This window comes from Chelonoidis abingdonii, chromosome 2, assembly GCF_003597395.2.
Source record: "Chelonoidis abingdonii isolate Lonesome George chromosome 2, CheloAbing_2.0, whole genome shotgun sequence".
Lineage (NCBI taxonomy): Eukaryota > Metazoa > Chordata > Testudines > Testudinidae > Chelonoidis > Chelonoidis abingdonii.
Genome location: NC_133770.1, coordinates 300726117 through 300745536, shown reverse-complemented (window position 1 = coordinate 300745536; position 19420 = coordinate 300726117). Strand labels below are relative to the sequence as shown.

The following is a 19420-nucleotide window of genomic DNA, read 5'->3' as shown; positions in this document are numbered from 1 at the left end:
GCACGCCCTGGCAGATCTCCAGTTGCGGCAGAGCGTAGCTGCCTGTCTGCTCAGCAGCACGGGTCACCAGGAGAGCATCGCCCGCTGCTCCAGCCTCAGCACTAACCCCACACTCAGCAGAGCCTAGTTCCAGGTCATGGGCTCTCTCCTGCCGCTCCTCAAAGCCCCCTGCACTGGCCTGGCACAGGAACCCAAGAAACCCGCCAGGTCCCGCTGAGACAAGCAAACGGGGACAGACAGGGAGGCCGAGCGCAGGAGGTGGCTATTCCCCAGGAGCCGAACCCTAGCTGCCCTGGCTCTCACTGCGCTGAGTGTCACATGCGGAGCTCAGCGCCAGGCCACAGACACCAGCTGCCACACGGCTTTCACGTCCCCCCGGCCGACTCCAGCACTTTCACCTCCACGCCAGGATGGAGGGCGGCTGGAATTAATTGGGATGGGAGCTGTTCAGAGATCACAGTGAGAGCAGCCACGTGAGCCCCAGGACAGACACAACCCCTCACGCCTGCCCCAGCCCCGGCCCCGGCCGGCCAGGAATCAAAGGGGCTCGGCTCTCCGGGTGCTGTGCAGGGAGCAGGCACCACACGTGGGGACACGTCCCAGGTTCCACCCTGAGCCCCACCCGGGCCCACCCCCCGGCCGCCAGAGCCGCGGCCCGCGGAACTCCCGGCCACAAGGGGCGGGGCCAAAGCGGGACCAACCCCGCCCTTCCAGCTCCGGAGGCGGGGCCATCTCGGGGCACCGCCCATTCTCCCCACCACTGCAAAAGGGGCGTGCGGGCCAATCAGCGAGCGCTGTGTAGGATGGAGGCGGGGCCTGGATCCCCAGGGGCCCGTCAGAGGGGGCAGGAGAGGCGCCGCGATCCAGCCGGCCCAATCGGCGTTCGCCCTGGTGGAGGGGGTGGAGCCTGAGGGCAGGCGGGCCAGTCACCGCGCGGGTGAGTGAGGGGGCGGAGTCCCGGCGGCCCGTGGCGGCGGTAGCAGGCGCTGACAGCGGCGGTCATGGAGCTGCGGCGGACGGTGAGGAGAACTGCGGGCCCCACGCCTGGGCGGGGGCTGCCGGGACCGGACCCCAGGGCCTGGGTCCCCCTGGCTGCGGGGCGGGAGGCGGCCGGGGCTGGCAGCTCCTCCGCCCGCGGGCTGGCAGCTGGGTTTACGGGATCGCCCCCGCGTGCTTCACGCGGGCTGGCTATTGTGTGCATTACGGTACCGCCCCGGTACGTCCCTCGGGCTCGTTATTGGGTGCATTACGGTACTCCCGCCCCCCTCCCCCCCCGTGCTTCACGCGGGCTGGCTATTGTGTGCATTACGGTACCGCCACGGTACGTCCCGCGGGCTCGTTATTGGGTGAATTACGGTACCCCCTCCCGTGCTTCCCGCGGGCTGGCTACTGGGTTTACGGGATCGCCCCTGCCCCCGCATGCTTCACGCGGGCTGGCTATTGTGTGCATTACGGTACCGCCCCGGTACGTCCCTCGGGCTCGTTATTGGGTGCATTACGGTACCCCCCCCCCGTCGTGCTTCCAGCGGGATGGCTGCTGGGTTTATGGTATCGCCCCTGCCGGCTGTCCTTTGTGTGCATTACAGTACTTAACACCCCCCCCCCCGTGCTTCACGCGGGCTGGCTATTGTGCGCATTACGGTACCCCTTCCCCGTACTACCCGCGGTCTGGTTACTGTGTTTACAGTATCGCCTCGCCTGTTTCTCCCGAGCTGTCTATTGTGTGCATTATGGTACCGCCTCGGTACTTCCCGCGGGCTCGTTATTAGGTGCATTACGGTACCCCCCGCCCCGCCCCTGTGCTTCTCGCGGGCTGGCTACTGGGTTTACGGTATCGCCCCCGCCTCCGCGTGCTTCTCGCGGGCTGGCTATTGTGTGCATTACGGTACCGCCCCGGTACGTCCCGCGGGCTCGTTATTGGGTGCATTACAGTGTCCAGCCCCTCCCCCCCCGTGCTTCCCGCGGTCTGGTTACTGGGGTTACGATATCGCCCCCGCGGGCTGGCTATTGTGTGCATTACGGTCCCCCCCCACACCCCCGCCAACCACTTCCCAAGGGCTGCATATTGTATGAGTACGGTACCCTCCCAACCCCCTCACCGGTACCTCCTGCTGGCTCTTTATTGGGTGCCTTACGGTACCACCCCGCCACCTGCTTCCCCAGGGGTGATTATTAGGTTCATTACTGTTGTGCATTAACTGTACCGCCCCCCCGTTCCCCTGAGTTGCTGGGTGTTATTTGCATTACGGTACCACCCCTGCCCGCCCCAGTTGCTGGTGTTATGTGCATTAGCCGGTACCGCCCCTTCCCGCGCCCCCAGTGCTTGGTGTTATGTGCATTACACGTACCGCCCTCCCCCCCCCAGTGCTGGGTTGTTATGTGCATTTAGGGATACCGCCCTTCCCCCCCCGCCATGTGCTGGTGTTATTGTGCATTACGTCCGCCCTTCCCCTCCCCAGTGCTGGTGTTATGGCATTACGGAACCGCCCCCCCCCAGTGCTGGGTGTTTATGTGCATGACGGTACCGCGCCTTCCCCCCCAGTGCTGGGTGGTTATGTGCATTACGGGACCTGCCTTCCCCCCCGTGCGGGTATTGTGTGCATTCAGGACGCCCTTCCCGCTCCATGCTGGGTGTATGTGCATTACGGTACCCGCCCCGCCCGTCCAAGTAGCTGGGTGTTAGTGCACTATGGACCCGGGCCCCTTTTCCCCCCCACCCCCCCCGTTGGGCTGGGTGTTTTCTTGTGCATTACGACTACCGCCCTTCCCCCCCAGTGCTGGAGTGTTATGTCATGTGACGGTACACCGCCCCCTCCCCGTGCTGGTGTTCTGTGCATTCGGAACTATCCGCCCCCCCCCAGTGCTGGTGTTATGTGCCTTCTCGGTACCGCCCTCCCCCCAGGCTGGGGTTGTATGTGCATTACTGTACCGCCCCCCTCGCCCAGTGCATGGGGTTATGTGATTACCGTACCGCCTTTCCCCCTCCCAGTGCTGGGTGTTATGTGCATTATGGTTGACCGCCCCCCACCCCCAGGCTGGTGTTATGTGCAATTACGGTACCGCCCCCCCCCATGGCTGGTGTTATGTTGCATTACGGTTACCGCCCTTCCCCCCCAGTGCTGGGTATTATGCTGCATTACGGTTACCGCCTTCCCCCCCCCCAGTGACTGGATTATGTGATTACCGGTACGCCCCTTCCCCCCCCAGTTTGCTGTGTGTGCTGTGCATACGACGGTACCACCTCCCCCCCATGTGCTGGGTGTTCTGTTGCATTCCACGGATACCCCCCCCGCCCCCCTCTCCCCAGTGCTGTGTGTTATGTGCGATATACGGTACCGCCACCTCCCCCCCATGCTGGTGTTATGTGCATACGTACACACACCCCATGTGCCAGGTTCGTGGCACAGCCCAGGGTAGCCCAAGCTTCTGTTGCTGCCAGATTCCCCCCCACACCCCGTTCCGGCAATAGCAGCCCTCGGGGGGTCGTCTTCGCCCCGACCGTGACACGTGGCGGAAGCCCCTGTGGCAGCTAGTGTGGATGGGCAGGGAGGCAGATGCCTGCTCCCCGGCGGTGCAGGCCTGGGCTCCCCAGCTGGTCTGCGCCGAGAGGTTTCCCAGCTGGAACCGACCGGGGGCCCTCTGCCCAGGCAGGGCTGGTGCTCTCGTGAGCCCGTCACTCCCGGACAGGGAAGAGGCCGTTTGCGCCGGGCCTCAGATCTGCCCAGCGTGCCTGGCAACTGGAAAAACACCCTAGCTATTGGGAAACAGATTCAAGGGACGTGCCAGGCCGGCTGTGGGGGCTGCGCGCGGGGAGGAGAGGGGGCTGCGGCACAGTGCAGCCTGCAACCGCGTCTTGCATGGGACAGGGCAGGAGGCCCTCCCTCAGGACAAGTGTGTTATCCGGCCTGAGCTGGAAATGCGGGGAAACAGCTGCCTGCTCCTTGCGCGTGCCGTCTGGGCTCCCAGACCAGGTACGGGGGTGCCCCCCATGTGCTGCGCCAGGTGGCAGCTTGCTGCCTCTCCTCTGCTGGTGGCACTGGGGAGGGCGCTGTACGGCAGGAGCCAGGGTGGTGAGCCACGCGTTCAGCAGGTGTGTTGGCAGCTCAGGCGCCAACGGGGGGGAAGCCTCGTGTGTTCGCCGGCGGCTGCTGGGGCAGGGGTAGGGCTCTTCGGGGTGGCACGTGCCAGGGGACCTGCACCAGGAATTGCGGCTCCAGGGCCACGTCGAGGTCCCCAGATCATTTTAATTGCCCTCACAGCCCGGTGTTGGAGCAGCAGCCCTGCTGGCACAGGGCTGGAGGGGATAAAGTGGGGCCACGGGGCAGCCCCACCTCTTTGCGTCAACATGAACTGTGGGAGAAGACAGCGGCGAGCTGGCCCAACCTTATGGCAGGACCCAACCCTTCTCCCGCATCACCCACCACCCTTGAAGCGCAGAGACAACCCCTTCTCCTGCTGCACCCACCACCAGGGACTAGGACCTGACCCTCCTACCCAGGCATCACCCACCACTGCTGGTGGCAGGATCCCGGACCCGGCCACGGCATTTTCCCACCCACCCCACCCTCCCCGAGCCCAGACCTGCGCACACCCTGGCCAGATCACCCGACCAACTAGGGGGCAGGACCCAACCCCCTCTCCTGCTCTGCCACCACCCTGACCGGCGAACTCGACCCTCCTTCCCCACTAATCACCCATCACCCTGGGGGCAGGACCTGAGCAACCCCCCCAGTAATCCACCACCCAGGGACAAGACCAACCCCTCCTGGCTTCACCCAGCCACACCTATGGGGCTAAGGACCCAACCCCCTCTCCCCTTCACCCACCACCCCGAGGGAACAGGACCTACCCCCCCAGCTTCACCCACCACCCATGCAGGCCCGACTCCCCCACCCCCCAGCTCACCCACCTACCCCGAGACAGGATTGACCCCTGCCCCACAAGCTTCACCAACCCATCCGCCTGGGGCACAGGGACTGACCCTCCCCAGCTCGCCCACCACCTTGGGAGGCCCGACCCCCAAGCCTTCACCCCCCCCCCATTGTGCTGTCTCGGGCTTCGGCCAGGTTGAGCTCCAGCTGCCATTTGGTCTCTAGAACCTTTTGACAGAACAAACCAAAGCAACGCCAGGCAGCGTCCCTCTTTGTTTACCGAGTGGGCGGCAGGCGGCTCCGCCCCCGGTGGGCTCGTGCGCGGCGTGCGCTTCTCGGGCTCACCTGGGGGGGGGGGAACGTGTTCTCTAGGCCGGCCGGCCCAGACCCAGACCCCAGCCAGCGCCTGCTTTCTGACTTCCCCAGGGGTTGAGGCAATCTGCTCCCCCGACGTGCGTGCGACACAACACCCGTTTGCACAGCGTAACAACGCAGTGCTGATCCCAACGGTTCAAGCAGGCTGCACGCGCTGCCTCCGCCTCACTGCATCCTCATCTCCTGTGCCCCAGCCCAGGCAGCTGGTGGGAAGGGGGCCTGCTCGGCAGGACTCCTGGGTTCTGCTGTAGGGTGACCGGCTGGCAAGTGTGAAAAATGGGGATGGGGTGGGGGGTGATGGGAGCCTGTGTAAGGCAAAGCCCCGAATATCAGGATTGTCCCTATAAATCAGGACAGCTTGTCACCCTCGTTCAGTGCTCCGCTGCTTTTCTTGTGCCCGGGGGCACGTCACTGCAGAATGCACCGGGGAGGGTGGGAGGCTGAACTAGTGAGTCCTCGTGCGCTGCTCTGCACAGTTGTGGGTGGTGGTCGCCAACAGCCGCTGGCTGCAGCTGTGCTGTTGAGGCGGCAGGCGGTTGCCGGTGCCATGGGGTCTTGGTGCTGCGCTCTGGGACGCTGTGGCTCTGATGACAGGTGTCGGGCACGTTCTGGGTGCCGTAAGCTGCCCTCACAAGAAGCGTGGCCTGCAGTGCAGCCGGGCATGGTGGGATGGGCATGCTGCCAGTTCTGGGCCTCACTGTGTTTCCCTGGGAGCAGCTGGGGTTGGGGGAAGCTCTGGCTGGTGCCTGGGAATGTCTTGGGCCCTGGCAGCTCCGTGCTGCCCAGTGGCAGTGAGTTCCGCAGGCAGTGCTGGGGCAGCCGTTCCTTGCCAGTCCCGCTGATCGTTGCATCTTGACCCCCAGGTGCAGCTCTGCCGCTTTCACTCCCTCCTACTGCAGAGGAGGTGCCCGTGGCAGCCGCCTGCCCTGCACTGCAGACACAGGGCCAGCCCTCCGATGCAACGGTAAGCCCTTTGCCTGGGGAGCTGGGAGCCCTCCAGCCCAGGGGCGGGGGGTCTGTCCCCTTGTTACCCACTTGGGTGGGTTGGAAACGCTCTTCCCCATGGTGCTCACCTCAGGCCTATCTGCACCTGCCTGCCGGGCAGAAATAACGGGGGTAGGAGGGTGGGGGGCAAGCTGAGATTGCTCAGGCAGGGAAAACTGCAAAGACTGGTGGGTTATTCACCCAGCCAGCCACAAAACAGCTTCTCTAATACCTTAGTGGTGACCCAGGAGACAACACAGAGCTCCCTGAGAGCGACCCAGCCCTGGGCTCCCCGACAGCCCAGCCAGACACGCTGAGGATTGCCATTGGGTATAAAGTTCTACCAGTTACCAGGGATCGAACACATCAGCCCCTAGCTCAGTGGATATCTCAGATCTCACTGAAACACAGGCTTCCAGCCAGCTCTTATTAACCAGTCTAAGATTTATTAAACAAGACAAGGGGATCATGGTTAAAGGCTGGTTATACATCCAGATATGAACAGACTCTTTGATCAGTTTCATAGCAGACATGGTGAGCCGCTGAGTGCAGAAAGTTCTTGCCAGAATCGGTGCCTCGGGTTACAGTCCATGTGTAGTTTGTTCTGATCCTTCCACAAGGAGGAGCAGGGGGCTCCAGACTGGAGCTGGACACCTCAGTCTTGCAATTCAAGCTTCCCCTGATGAAGCTTAAGCAGATGTGAGCTACAGGATCAGGGCCCTGGAGTTCCTGTGTAGATCTCCAGCAGGCTGCGACATGCGTTCCTTGCGTGGAGCTTTGTGTATAGCCACGGAACTAGTTGCATTCACCAGCACAAGGTAATTCTCCATTGGGCAGCTCACAAACTTCAATGAGAAACAGAGCCAGTGACATTATCACACCCAGGTTCAACCTACACGGTAATGCCCTGACTGATCTCTGGAGCAATAGGATCTAGTGCAGACAGTGCCGGCCAGGGACCGGCTGGTTACCCGGGAAACCTCTGACACGAGCAACGCCCAGAGGCAATTGGGATTCGCCGCAAATTCTCTTCCCAGGCCAGGTTCTGGGCTCTGCTGTGGCTGGAGCTGTGGGTACGGACTGGCTCAATTGCCATTTACAGACTCCTCTAACGTGTCTGTGAAGGTAGATTTGGGGTCATTTCGCTGGCTAGTCGCGTGACCCTGTCAGACTCCATGTCACAGGGGCTTGGACACTGCCCAGACCTGGCAGCCTCCCCACTGCCGCCCCACTGTGCCACCAGCCGAGGCCTGTTTGGAGAGGGTGTGGCCTGGCTCTGCTGCAGTGGGGGGCAGGGAGGTCCCAGGGGCTGTAGAGGTCACAAGAGAGTGGGGTGGTGATAGGGGGCATGGTGGCATGACGGGGGGCGGGTGGTAGCCACGGGGGGGGCGGAGGTCATGGGCGGAGGTCATGGGGGGGCTCTCACCGCTGTCCCCTTGTCCCCCCCAGCTGGGGTTGGCGCAGGGGGCTGCTGCGGAAGGTGCTACTGGCTGCGGGGCTGGGGCTGCCCCTGGCGGCCGGGACACGCTACGGCTTCGCTGACGCCCAGGAGCGGAGGAAGATGCGGCTGCTGGTGGAAGGCGTCGGGCGCTTCGGCAGGTGGGTGTTGGCCGGGCCCGGGTACAAGGGGCTCCCTCTACACGGGCACCCAGGTGATCCTAGGGCCTGGGGAAGGCATAGGCTCCCAGGCCCCACTGCAGGGGGAATCAGGACTTGTGGGTTCTCTGCTGGCCCCAGGCCAGTCACCGCCCCTCCTTCCACGGCTGTGCTGAGCCATCCCGCCCTGTCCCCACAGGTCCCTGCACCTGGGCATGCAGATCTCGCTGGATTACTGGTGGACGGCCCACGTGGTGCTGCGGGGCGTGGATGAGGTATGTTCCCTGCCACATGGGGACCCGCGTGTCCCTTGGCTGTGACCCAATGCCAGTCCCCTCCCAAGCCAGATGGGTCACTGCCTGGCGCCCTGATCCCACGGTGGTGGGCATGGGGTCAGGGTGCTGGGGGGCACAGATGCTGCCTGGAGGGGTTTTCAGAGGGGGAGTCCTGGGCAGGCCCCGTCTCCCTGGCTGTGCAGCGCCCCCTGCTGGTGAGCATGTCCCTCCATCGCCGCCCTGTTACCCCTCTGTGCTTGGGATATGCCCCCTGCTGGCCAGGACCAGGCGCCTGCGCTCCCTGCTGGCCAGGACCAGACACCCCCTGCTGGCTGCACCCAGGCGCCTGCACCCCCTGCTGGCCAGGACCAGACACCCCCTGCTGGCTGCACCCAGGCGCCTGCGCCCCCTGCTGGCTGTGCCCCCCGCTGCTGACAGCTGCTCCCCGCCACGTGTCCCTGTCGTCAGAACAGCCCAGAGTACAAGGATGTGATGTCAGCCTGTCACCAGCGGGCGGCCGACTGCCTGGTGCAAGGCGCCATCTACAATGGGGGCCTGTACATCAAGCTGGGCCAGGGCCTGTGCGCCTTCAACCACCTCCTGCCACCCGAGTACATCTGCACCTTGCGCGTGCTGGAGGACCAGGCCCTTAAGAGAGGCTGCGGGGAGGTGAGTGCTGGCTCCCTGGGGCTCCTGGGGATGGGGTGGTGAGGGCCGGCTCCCCAGGGCGGAGCAGCGGGTTCCCTGGGGACAGGGTGCGGGGAGGTAAGGGCTGGCTCCGTGGGGCTCCATGGGGACGGGGAGGTGAGGACTGTCTCCCCAGGGCGGAGCAGCGGGTTCCGCTGGGCTCTTAGGGACGGGGAGGTGAGGGCCGGCTCCCCGCGGCAGAGCAGCGGGCTCTGCGGGGCTCCTGGAGATGGGTCTCTCCTTAGGCACCACCATTGTCCCCAGGGAAGGGGCCAAGCTGGCAGCCCTGGAGCCCCCTCTGCCCCTAGCTTCACTGGGGGTGGGCTGGGCAGAGCTCTCTGTTCTGCACACCACTGACTGCTCCTGGATGTTACTGAGCACCCGCCTGGGCCCCCCACCAGCTGGAGCATGGGCGCTGGCTGCTTCTGCAGGCTGGGTGAGGGGGACGCCTGCCCAACAGACCCTCCCAACTCTCAGCACACTGGGTACAGCTGGAAACTCCAGTTTGGTCTCTGCTGCCTTGGGGCCGCTCAGAACCAGCGCCCCCGCATATGGCATCTCTGGCTGCCCTGGCCCTCTCTGGGCACGAGCCGGTGCTGGAGGGCAGCTCCCTGACTGCCAGCGCGTCCCATCTCCTGCCGCAGGTGGATGAGTTGTTCCTGGAAGATTTCAAAGCCACGGCCGACACACTCTTCAGGGAGTTCAACTACCAGCCCATGGCCGCGGCCAGCCTGGCCCAGGTGCACAAGGCCCGGCTCCAGGATGGCACCCTGGTGGCTGTGAAGGTGCGTGAGCTGGAAGGGTGGGTGTGGCTGACCTCCCTCGCTGGGGCTCTGGACCTCCCCTGGGTTCCTGGAGCCAGAGGGGCCCCTGAGTCCTGGCCCCAACGTGGGCTGAGAGCAGCCCCACGTTGCTGGGTGGGAGCAGGGGCAGGCACTTCAGGCTGATGGAGGGGGCCTGCAGGGTGGAGGACAGGCTAGGACCCAAGGCAAGTCCCAGGACTCGCCTACATGGGAAGTCTCCAGCAGCTGCTCCCCCAGGGCTGGGGCCAGGAGGAAGATGGGGGCTCTGCCCCAGGCAGGGGTGTGCAGCATCCAGTATGGAGTGGCCTCGATTCCAGCCGGGAGCCTCCTGGGCACAGATACCCAGCACTCAGAGCCAGGATGCTGCCGGCTCCGTGGGGCTGCAGTCCGAGCCCTGCCTGCAGGGGGCATTGCCCAACCCTGGTGCTGCCAACCCGAGGCCCCTGCTCTGCAGGCAGACGGGGCAGCATGTGGTGGGGCCTGGTCCCAGGCTGGGGGTGGTGAATTGCATTCTGGGCCCTGGGATGCTGGGCATCTCTCAGGGTTCCCAGCGCGCTCTGTCTCTGGCTCCCCAGGTGCAGTACATCGACCTGAGGGACAGGTTCCATGGGGACATCCGCACACTGGAGCTGCTGCTGCGCATCATCGAGTTCATGCACCCCAGCTTTGGGTTCAGCTGGGTCCTGAAGGTACCGGCGCCACCTGAGCCCCTTGGAGCGATACTCAGCTAGTGCCGCAGCAGCCACCCCAGCCCAGGTGCAGGTGTTCCAGGCTCCGTTTGCCCTGGCCACCAGCCAGCTCCTGCCCAGTCAGGCCTGCGCATGGCTCGGGCTCTGAGCACCTGTCCGTGGGCCGTGCCTCAGGCAGGCCAGGAGCTTCCCTTTGTGCCGGCAGGATGAGGCACTGAGCAGGTCCCCCAGCGGCGGGTTGACATAGGGGCAGTCGGTGCCCCATGCTGCGGGCTGCGTGCCCACCTTGGCATGGGAACGCTCGCGCTAGCCTGCCTGCCCCTGCCCTCCCTCTCCGCAGGACCTGAAGGGGACGCTGGCCCAGGAGCTGGACTTCGAGAATGAGGGCCGGAACGCGGAGCGCTGTGCCCAGGACCTTCGCCACTTCCCCTACGTTGTGGTCCCCAAGGTGCACTGGGACAAGTGCAGCAAGGTGGGGACGCAGGAGGGCTGGGCCCCAGCCCCATCTCCAGCAGCCAGTGGGTGGGATGCCTGGTTGCAGGGCTGGGGCAGCTGCAGCCCCCCATCTCCTGGGGCCACCCCCTCACCACCAGACCAGCTCCTCCCTCAAGGGGCCACAGGAGACCCCCTTGCCCTGGTACCTGGACCTGCCTGTACCCTGGGGCCATAGCAGGGGAAGAGGAGCTGCTGGCTGCCCCCTGGGAGAGCAGGGCCCCAGCTCCTCCTGACCCCTGTCTGCTCCCCACAGAGAGTCCTGACGGCAGATTACTGCGAAGGCTGCAAAATCAACAACGTGGAGAGCATCAGGGCGCAGGGGCTGGACCTCAAAGACGTGAGTGAGGCGCTGCCGTTCAGCGAAGTGGGGAGCCCAGCTCCTTGGGGTGACGGGGGACCAGGAAGTAAGGCCCAAGGGGCAGAGTTCCAGTGCATGTTTGAGCTCCCCACCCCCATGCTGCCACTTGTAGCGTTCCTGGGGCTGCGAGGTGGAGACAGTTCACTCCAGAGGCAGCTGCATTCACCGGCAGGCAGACCCCGCCCCCGTTCTGCGAGCACTGCAGAATGGCTGAAGGATGGCACTTGCTGAGGGGCCATCGCTGTTCAATGTACCCTGCCCCTGAGCCCCCTCGGCGTGCTCTGGCTCACCCCCTCTCACCCTCTTGCAGACCGCAGACAAGCTGATCCAGATGTTCGCCGAGCAGATCTTCTACACGGGCTTCATCCATGCGGACCCACACCCTGGGAATGGTACGGGGGCTGGGGGAGCAGGGAAAGGGTCTCCCTGGACCAGCACAGAGGCTGCGATAATGTCACTGCCCTCCATGGGCGCCTTTGTCCCCCAGGCTGGGCCGGGGGTCCCTCCCTGCCCAGAGCGCTGAGGGGAGGCGGCCAGTGGTGGAAGCAGGTTGGGTGCCCAGGCCCAGGGTGCCGTGCAGTGACCCGCTCTGTGTTGCAGTGCTGGTGCGGAGGGGCCCTGACGGGAAGGCCCAGCTGGTGCTGCTGGATCACGGGCTCTACGAGTTCCTCAGTGAGAGGTAGGGACTGGGCGGGAAGCAGCGCTCCAGGGCCCGTCCCCACCCCTGCGGGCAGGGACATGGTTCCACCCCCCATGGGGCAGGCAGCCCTGGGTGACACGGGCCCTCTCCCTGTGGCAGGGACCGGACTGCACTGTGCAAGCTGTGGAGAGCCATCATCCTGCGGGATGACGCGGGCATGAGGGCCTGCTCTGCCGAGCTGGGCGTGAAGGGTGAGTGGGGCTTGCGGGGGCTCTGGGCGGGGGGACACGGTGAGAGGGGCCCCAGGCAATTCCCATGCTGGGGGGCTGGTTCACTCAGACCCTCCGGCCGCTAGCCTGGGCCCCTGGGCTCTGCCCCAGCTCCCCTGACGGCCAGGCCTGGCCTCGCCCCAGATTATTTCCTCTTCTGCGAGATCCTGATGCAGAGGCCCATCCACATGGGGCAGCTGAGGCTGGCCAACATCCTGACGCGGGAGGAGACGCTCTACATGCAGGCCATGGCGCAGCAGCACTTCGATCGCATCATGCAGGTGCTCAAGGACCTGCCCCGGCCCATGCTGCTCGTGTTCCGCAACATCAACACGGTGCGCAGCATCAACATCGCCCTGGGCGCCCCCGTCGACCGCTACTTCGTCATGGGCAAGAGGTGAGCAGGGCTACAGGCCGCAGCAACGCAGCCGAGCCCACGGCGCTGGCATGGGGCTGTGCCCAGTACAGAGGGTGATGCCTCGGGCCTGACCTGGCCCCTCTGTCCCCACAGCGCCGTGAAGGGCTGGAGCAGGATCACTGGCCAAAGATCCACAGGCATCCGCAGCAGCAGCCTCTTCTGCTGGCTCCGGGTGAAGTGGGAGAGCCTCAAGTTCGAGATTGCCCTCAGGTAGGGGGGGCGTGCAGGCTCCCGCACTGGGGTTTGACTCGATTTGGGGGGCGTGCGGGCTCCCGCACTGGGGGTTGACTTGATTCGGGGGGTGCTGCTGGCGCACGCTCCATGCTGGCTCTTGCTTCCTCTCCAGGCAGGAGACGTTCTCCATGAGGCTGATGGCCTCCCTCATTCGCTTCCTCGCCTATGTGGGCTTCCTCTCCGAGAGCGAGCAAATCTACGAGTACCTCCACGCCTAGCTGAGCCGCTATGGAAACGGGCAGAGCCAGGCCTGCTGTGCCTCGCAGGCCGGCTGGATTGGAGGCCAGGGCAGCGCCTTGCCAGCAGGAGCCTGGGCTGTTCCCTGTGGCTGCAGTGGCTCCGGGGGCCACACAGACCCTGATCTTACACTAATAAAACGTGTGTGCACCTGCAGGTGCCCCACAGCGGGTGGTCAGTGGTGCTGCAAGGGGAGCGGCGGGGGGAGCCAGGTCCCCTCACAACATGGCTTTTTGGCAGCTTGTACGGTGGGGCCGGGACACCCACTTCTCCAGCCAGGCGCATGCCTGCCCCTTCACCCAGCCCGCCGCAGCCGGAGGGCCAGCGTCTCTCCCCGGGCCCTGCCCTGTAAGCATCAGCCCCCAGCAAACACCACAGCCACGAACACGTTGTGCTTTTTCTTCACAAACCCCCCCAGTTCGTACAAAGCCAGGCCCAGATGCCAAGGAATTTACAAGAGCTGGGGCAGGCGCTGGCCCCATCCGCCCAGTGTCCGTTAGAAATGAGCCGTGACGCGGTCGATTTCCAGCAAGTCCTCCAGGATCTGCAGGGAAAGAAGCAGGTAGGTGAGGGCAGGGCCCTGCCGACACCCCCCCCCGCAGGCAGAGCCAGGGGCTGGCTACTCACTATGTCTGGTGTGGTGCCAATCTTCTTGGCCAGCTCGCTGCGCTCCATGGCGCTGAGGTAGAGATAACGGCTCAGCAGCTCCCCATCCAGGATGTTGCGGACGGCGTTCTGCAGGATCCGGCGGTCCACATGCAGCATCCTGCGGGAGAGGAGCTGCAGCTACCGGTGGAGGGCCTAGAGGCGGGGCCGTGGGCCAGGCTGGCCTGCCCCCCACTGCTGCCCCCTTCCCACGTTCTCAGGGCACGAAGGCCAGGCTGGCCTGCCCCCCACTGCTGCCCCCTTCCCACGTTCTCAGGGCACACAGGACAGCCCACGTGTCCCCCTGCAGGGAGCAGCTGACCTCGGTGAGGCTGGTGGGAGGGCAGGGTCGTGCTGCAGCCAAGAGGCCACGGGGGCCACCTGGAGCCCCACCTCCTCTTCCCCCAGGGCCGTAGCAGAGGACACCCACTCCCCCTGCATGGAGTCCTAGGAGAGGCTGGCCTGCCCCAGGAGCCCCACAGCCTGCTTCGAGGTCTATCCCCCCCTTGCTGTAGAGTGGGGGGCACCAGGGCTGAGTGACACTGGAGACACTTCACCACATCTCCTGGCAAGGGGCAGCTGAGCCCAGGGCCCTTCCCACTGGCCGAGGGTACTGGGTACTGGTACCCGGCAGCTGATCCCTGGCCCTCCAGGGTCAGGTAGGCTCAATGCCATCTTTCCTTATGGCGCCCACAGAGCTCGGCCCCGGCGCACAGCAGAGGGGAGGGGGGTCTGGCCGAGGGCAGCGGGGCTGACTGGCCCAGGCCGAGGAGGGGAGCAGGGCGGTACCTGAAGGCTCGGGGGTTGAGGCCGGCATGGTGCGACAGCATGGTGGTGAGGGCGTTTTGCAGCATCAGCAGGCGCCGGTAGGTCTTCTCCAGCATGGGCAGGAGGAGGCCGATCCCACCGTCCAGCGTGGCTGGGGAGAGAACGGCCCGTCAGGGAACCCCGGAACGCCCCACTTGGAGGGAGGGCTCCTGGGGCTGGGCCAGCAGCAAGCACTGGGAGTTCAGGGTAATGGACTAGGCGCAGCAGCTGGGACCCAGGTGCCCCCTATAAGATAACACCTTCCACTGCAGCAGGGGGTAGAGACTGGCAGCTCCAGCTCCTTCCCCGCTAGCCCCACCGTGCTGGGACGCACTTCCCACCGCCCCAGGCGAGCCCCTGCTCCCATCACAGGCTGTGCACCCCCCCGGGCCTGACCTGACCTGCCCTCTGGCCCCACAGCTGCACCTGATGCCCACCCCGCCCTTCCTCTCCTTGGCCCGTCACTCCAACCCCATCTCCCCCCATGAGCCACCATGCGGCTTCTCTGCTTCCTGGCACTGAACACAAGCTCCTCCCACGACCCCCGGCAGACCTGCTGCCCCCTGCTTGTCCATCCACGTCTCTTCCTGCTTTGCCTGCCTCCCCAGCCCATGGCAGCCCGGCTGGAGGCCTCTGGGGCAAAGCCTCCAGAGCACAGCCCCACGTGGATGGCAGGCGTGGAGAGTCTCCACCTTCTCCACTCCCCCAAACACGTGGCAGCTGCCTCCGCAGAGGGCAAGCTGCTCTGCTAGGGTGACCAAATCACCCAGGTCAAATATCGGGGGGCGGGGCGGGGGTAGAGGGGGAAAAATGGTGGCAGAGCAAAAAAAAAAAAAAGAAATCCCCCACCCTCAATTCCTCCTCCCTCCGCAAGCGCTGGAGGGAGGCCCGGGAGACTCAGGGGAGCGCGGGGCCGGGGTGAGTGTGAGGCTGGCCTGGCCCCGAGCAGGCAGGACTCGGGCGCGGTACCTGGAGGGAGAGTAGGGGGCGGCCTGCGGGGCCAGGCGGCGGCTGTTCTCCCGACCTGGGCAGCAGGACTCTAGAGCATCGGCTGCAGCAGCTCCCACTGCTGCGGGGGGAGAAAGCGGACGCTGGCCAAGCTCGGCAGCTGCGGCTCTGGCGCCCACAAACCCCCGGAGCCTGGGCCTGCTGCGGGGACCCAGCATGGACGCTGCGCGTGCCCAGCCCCTGGCCAGTCATGTCTGGGCTGGCTGCCCAGCTGGTGCAATCCCGCGGGCGGCCCCGCAGTGGGGGCAGCAGGCCCCAGCCCCCCCGGGTCTCACAGGGGAACGAACGGGGCTAGGCTGCCGATGCCTCCACCGCAGGATTGCACCAGCTGGGCAGCCAGCCCAGACGCGACTGGCCAGGGGCTGGAAGCAGCGTGCGCAGTGCTGGGTCCCCGCAGCAGGCCCAGGGGGTTTGGGCCTGGGCACCATGTGCTTGGCGGCTTCCTTTCCCCGCGGCAGTGGGAACTGCAGCAGCGGCTGCTCTCGAGTCCCGCTGCCCAGGTGTGGAGAACAGCCGCTGCCTGGCCCCACCGGCCGCCCCCTACTCTCCCTCCAGGTACCGTGCCCCGAGTCCTGCCTGCTCGGGACTAGGCCGGACTCTCTCTCACCCTGGCCCCCGCTCCCCTGCGTCTCCTGGGCAGCACATGCTTGCCAAGAGGCGGGGATTTGGGAAGGGAGCCAATGGGGGCAGTGAGGGGGCGGGGATGGCGGCGGGGATTTGGGGAGGGATCCAAAGGGGGAAGAAGGGGGCGAAGTCAGGGCAGGGGAGGGCAGAAGCCCTTCCACGCTCCGGAGCCTTTGCTTGTTTGGTTGGGACACGGGACAAACAAGCAAATATTGGGACAGTCCCGATAAAATCAGGACATCTGGTCACCGTACGCTCGGCACAGGCACCGTCTCAGTTTGTCCAGCTCCTGGCACAACAGAGGCCCGGCCGCAACCCCAGTGCGTGGGTGGGGTCAGAACTGGGCGCAGCGCTGCCCCCCGCGGGCTGGAGCCCAACCTACCGAACCAGGTGATGTGCTTGCTCTCCCAGGCATTGGACTTCTTGGTGCCACCATCGGTGGCCCAGCGGCAGGGCGTCCTCCAGAAGGTGTTGACGTGGGCGCCCACGTGGAAGTCGGCCCTGCGCAGCAGCCGCATCCCACCGAAGCTCTCCTTGGCTAAGAGAAGGAGCAGGAGCAACTCCATCAGAGCGCGGGGTGGCCCATGGAGACTCCAGCTCCCAGCAGGCTCTGCTCTGGAAGCGATGGAGCATGGCATGCTGGGCGCTGGAGTCTCCATGGACTGCAGTCCTGAAGGGGCTGGACTAGCCAGAGTCCCCAGGCTCCCACCCAGCAACGGCTGCGCCAGCAGGAAGGAATTTCCAGCCCCAGGGTCAGGGGGTTGCAGGCTGTTAGATGTTCCTGCGGGTTTGTTTACATGGAGCCCTACACTATTCCTACCTGGCGCTGCAGCAGGCCAGAATCAGAGCTCCACGGGGAACAGCCGCAGCAGGGCCGACCGATCGCCCATCTGGCCTAGTAACCTGTCTTCCAGCAGTGGCTGGTGCCAGGTGCTTGAGGGGGGATGAACTGAATGGGGCGATTCAGTGACCCGTCCCGTCAGCCAGTCCCTGGTTCTGGCAGTTGGAGGCTCACGGGGGGTGTCCCTGGCGAATTAGACCCTGGGCTAATTAGAGGCAAGGTGGGTGAACGACAGATTGCCTGGCCCTCACCCACAGAAGCTGGCCCAATAAAAGCTGTTCCCTCCCCCCGACACGGCTCAGCCGGCAGCTGCTGATGGACTTGGCTCTTCTCCAGCCTGTTTGGTTGGGCTTCCAAAGCACCAGACAAATACGAGTGTCTTCATGTCCACGCTAGAGGGGAAGGGACTGGCCCCCCCCAAGTCCCAGAGCGAGTCGCTGGGTGAGCAGGGGCTACCCCAGTCCTGCGCACTAGCCAGCGGCGCCCGCAGGCAGGGGGCTGGCTAAGAAGCGGAGGAGGCAGAAGGCCTTACCTTCAGGCAGATACATATAGACCATGAGGTTGCGATCGCGATCCGACACTGCGGGGAGAGAGCAGAGAGCAGCAACGTTACTCTGGGCAGCATTTCAGTCCCACCAAACACACAGAGCTAACCCAAGAGCCCCCCGCTCTGGTGGGCACGCTCAAGCTCCCTGCCCTGGGGGGCATGCTCCAGGCCCCCCCTGAAATGGGGGGCACGCTCCAGCCCCAATCCTGAAGCTCTGCCCTCAACACCCCCAGCAGCTCTCAGTTCTCGACACAGTCACAACACTGAGCAGAGGGTCTCAAGCAGTTCCGGCCCCACCAGCTCGCCCAGCTGGGACTGGGGCTGCCCATGGGGGTCTCCCCTCCTTGCTGGCCTCCATGATCCCACGGCACCGGGCAGGAGGCCTGGCCGAGCCCTACGTGCAGGGGACGAAGGAGCAGAACCTACCCAGGAAGCCCAGCTGGTCGGTGTCCACCATGAAGTCCACGCTGTACACCTCCAAGGGCTTGGCATCCTGCGGCAGGAGAACCAAGGGTCACAGGGAGCACACAGCCGCAGGCGGGGGCCCAGCACTGTGTCATGGAGCGACTATGGTGCCAGGCTGAGCCCTGCTCTTGGCCCCTGACAGCCCACCCCTACCCAGAGCCTCTCCACCCTCCCAGCACCTCCCGCACCCGGCTGACGAGCGACAGCGTCTTGCTCTCCTCCTGGTAGCGCAGCAGCGAGATGCTCTTCATGACGTCGGCCGCCAGGATGAAGTTCTTGACGCTGATCATCTGGTGGATGTAGAGCTGCGTGTCGATGAAGGCCATGCCCGTCAGGTCGTTGTCCTTCAGGCTCCACAGGAAAATCTGCAAGGGGCAAGAGCACGGGGCTCACGCCATGGACTGGCAATGCGCCAGGGGGCAGAGTGCCTGAGCCAGGGACCGACTGGAACCAGTACCCTGGAGTACCCTTGCCCACCCGCCTCTACCCTGGGGCTGGTCAGAGCCAGTGCTGCCAGAGGGGACAGGCCCTGTACCCCATAACCTCCCCCCCAACCAGCCATTCCCCACCCCCTGGGGCTGGGTCAGAGCCAGTGCTGCCAGAGGGGACAGGCCCAGTACCCCATAACCTCCCTCCCAACCAGCCATTCCCCACCCCCTGGGGCTGGGTCGGAGCCAGCACTACCAGAGGGGACAGGCCCTGTACCCCATAACCCCACCCCAATCAGCCATTCCCCACCCCCTGGGGCTGGGTCAGAGCCAGCGCTGCCAGAGGGGACAGGCCCTGTACCCCACTCCCTGCCAGCCCACGCTAAAGGCAGCGGCTGCCCTGTGGTGTGTGAGGCTGGCACTGGTTCACGCTCAGACCCCACCGCCCAGGGCGCTTGGTCCCCAAGACCAGCTAGAGGAGACGGGACTCTGCTCCCCAGGTGGTGCCCTCCCTGAATCGGGGCCGCTAGCTGCTGGGATGGAGTGGCACCAAGGGCCCGTTTCTTGCCCACAGCCCCCTCTGGACCAGGCTCCTTGGCAGTTTTGTGCCATTTCCCTGCAGCTGGGGAGGACCCTGAGAGGCTCCTGGCGCCCCCTGCTGGCCCAGCTGGGGAACGGGCCCCTCACCTTCTGGCCGATGGCCGACACCAGGTAGCCGTGGCAGTGGCAGAGGGCCGTCACCGGGCCCTTCTGCTCCTTCTCATACAGCACCTTGAACTTGTTCTTGGTGAGCGGTTGTCCTGGCTCCGGCACCACCTCAATGATGTCCATGATGAGGATCTGCAGAGATGGGCGGGACGGGGGGCTGTGAGTCAGGGACAGTTCCTTCCTGGCTGCCCTGACAGCCTAGCCCGGTCCCAGGGCTGCCCTCGCCGAGATCCACACACCGGCCTGGGCTGTTGGAGGGGGGCGACCCACCCCCGCGCCCTGTCGGGAATACACGAGCTCACTGGTCCTGTGGCAGAGCGCGCCACGGCGAGAGCAAGCCCCACAAGGAGCCCAGCTCCATGGAGACAGCCTGGGAAGCGACACCCCCCTTCCCCCTGCAGGTATCTCTTGGGCAC

At 65.3% G+C, this 19420-nt stretch overlaps 2 protein-coding genes across 5 annotated transcripts in view; one reads left to right on the top strand and one right to left on the bottom strand.

Moving 5' to 3' along the window:
- The first annotated feature begins 890 nt into the window (after positions 1-890).
- ADCK5 (aarF domain containing kinase 5) lies at positions 891-13098 on the top strand. Of its 3 annotated transcripts, none has more exons than XM_032776841.2 (15): positions 891-1019; positions 6110-6210; positions 7680-7829; positions 8026-8101; positions 8570-8770; positions 9433-9573; positions 10167-10280; positions 10621-10752; positions 11029-11112; positions 11444-11525; positions 11734-11812; positions 11933-12024; positions 12324-12439; positions 12554-12670; positions 12807-13098. In XM_032776841.2, the coding sequence occupies exons 1-15, from the start codon at positions 1002-1004 to the stop codon at positions 13053-13055; spliced, it is 1752 nt and encodes a 583-aa protein (XP_032632732.1). In that variant the 5' UTR covers positions 891-1001; the 3' UTR covers positions 13056-13098. The 3 variants fall into 3 exon arrangements, with proteins under 3 accessions (XP_032632732.1, XP_032632733.1, XP_074919424.1); XM_032776842.2 differs by having other exon boundaries at positions 12187-12439; XM_075063323.1 differs by lacking the exon at positions 7680-7829 and having other exon boundaries at positions 948-1019.
- A 218-nt stretch (positions 13099-13316) lies between these two features.
- The window catches only part of CPSF1 (cleavage and polyadenylation specific factor 1), a 46461-nt gene continuing 40357 nt past the window's right edge, over positions 13317-19420 (bottom strand). For both annotated transcript variants that reach the window (XM_032776840.2, XM_032776839.2), the window contains exons 30-37: positions 18984-19136; positions 18057-18233; positions 17830-17896; positions 17389-17436; positions 16398-16553; positions 14366-14495; positions 13559-13697; positions 13317-13475 (exon numbers count right to left, since the gene is read on the bottom strand). In XM_032776840.2, coding sequence (XP_032632731.1) covers positions 13428-13475; positions 13559-13697; positions 14366-14495; positions 16398-16553; positions 17389-17436; positions 17830-17896; positions 18057-18233; positions 18984-19136 — 918 coding nt within the window. In that variant the 3' untranslated portion in view covers positions 13317-13427. The remainder of the gene's footprint in view (positions 13476-13558; positions 13698-14365; positions 14496-16397; positions 16554-17388; positions 17437-17829; positions 17897-18056; positions 18234-18983; positions 19137-19420) is intronic.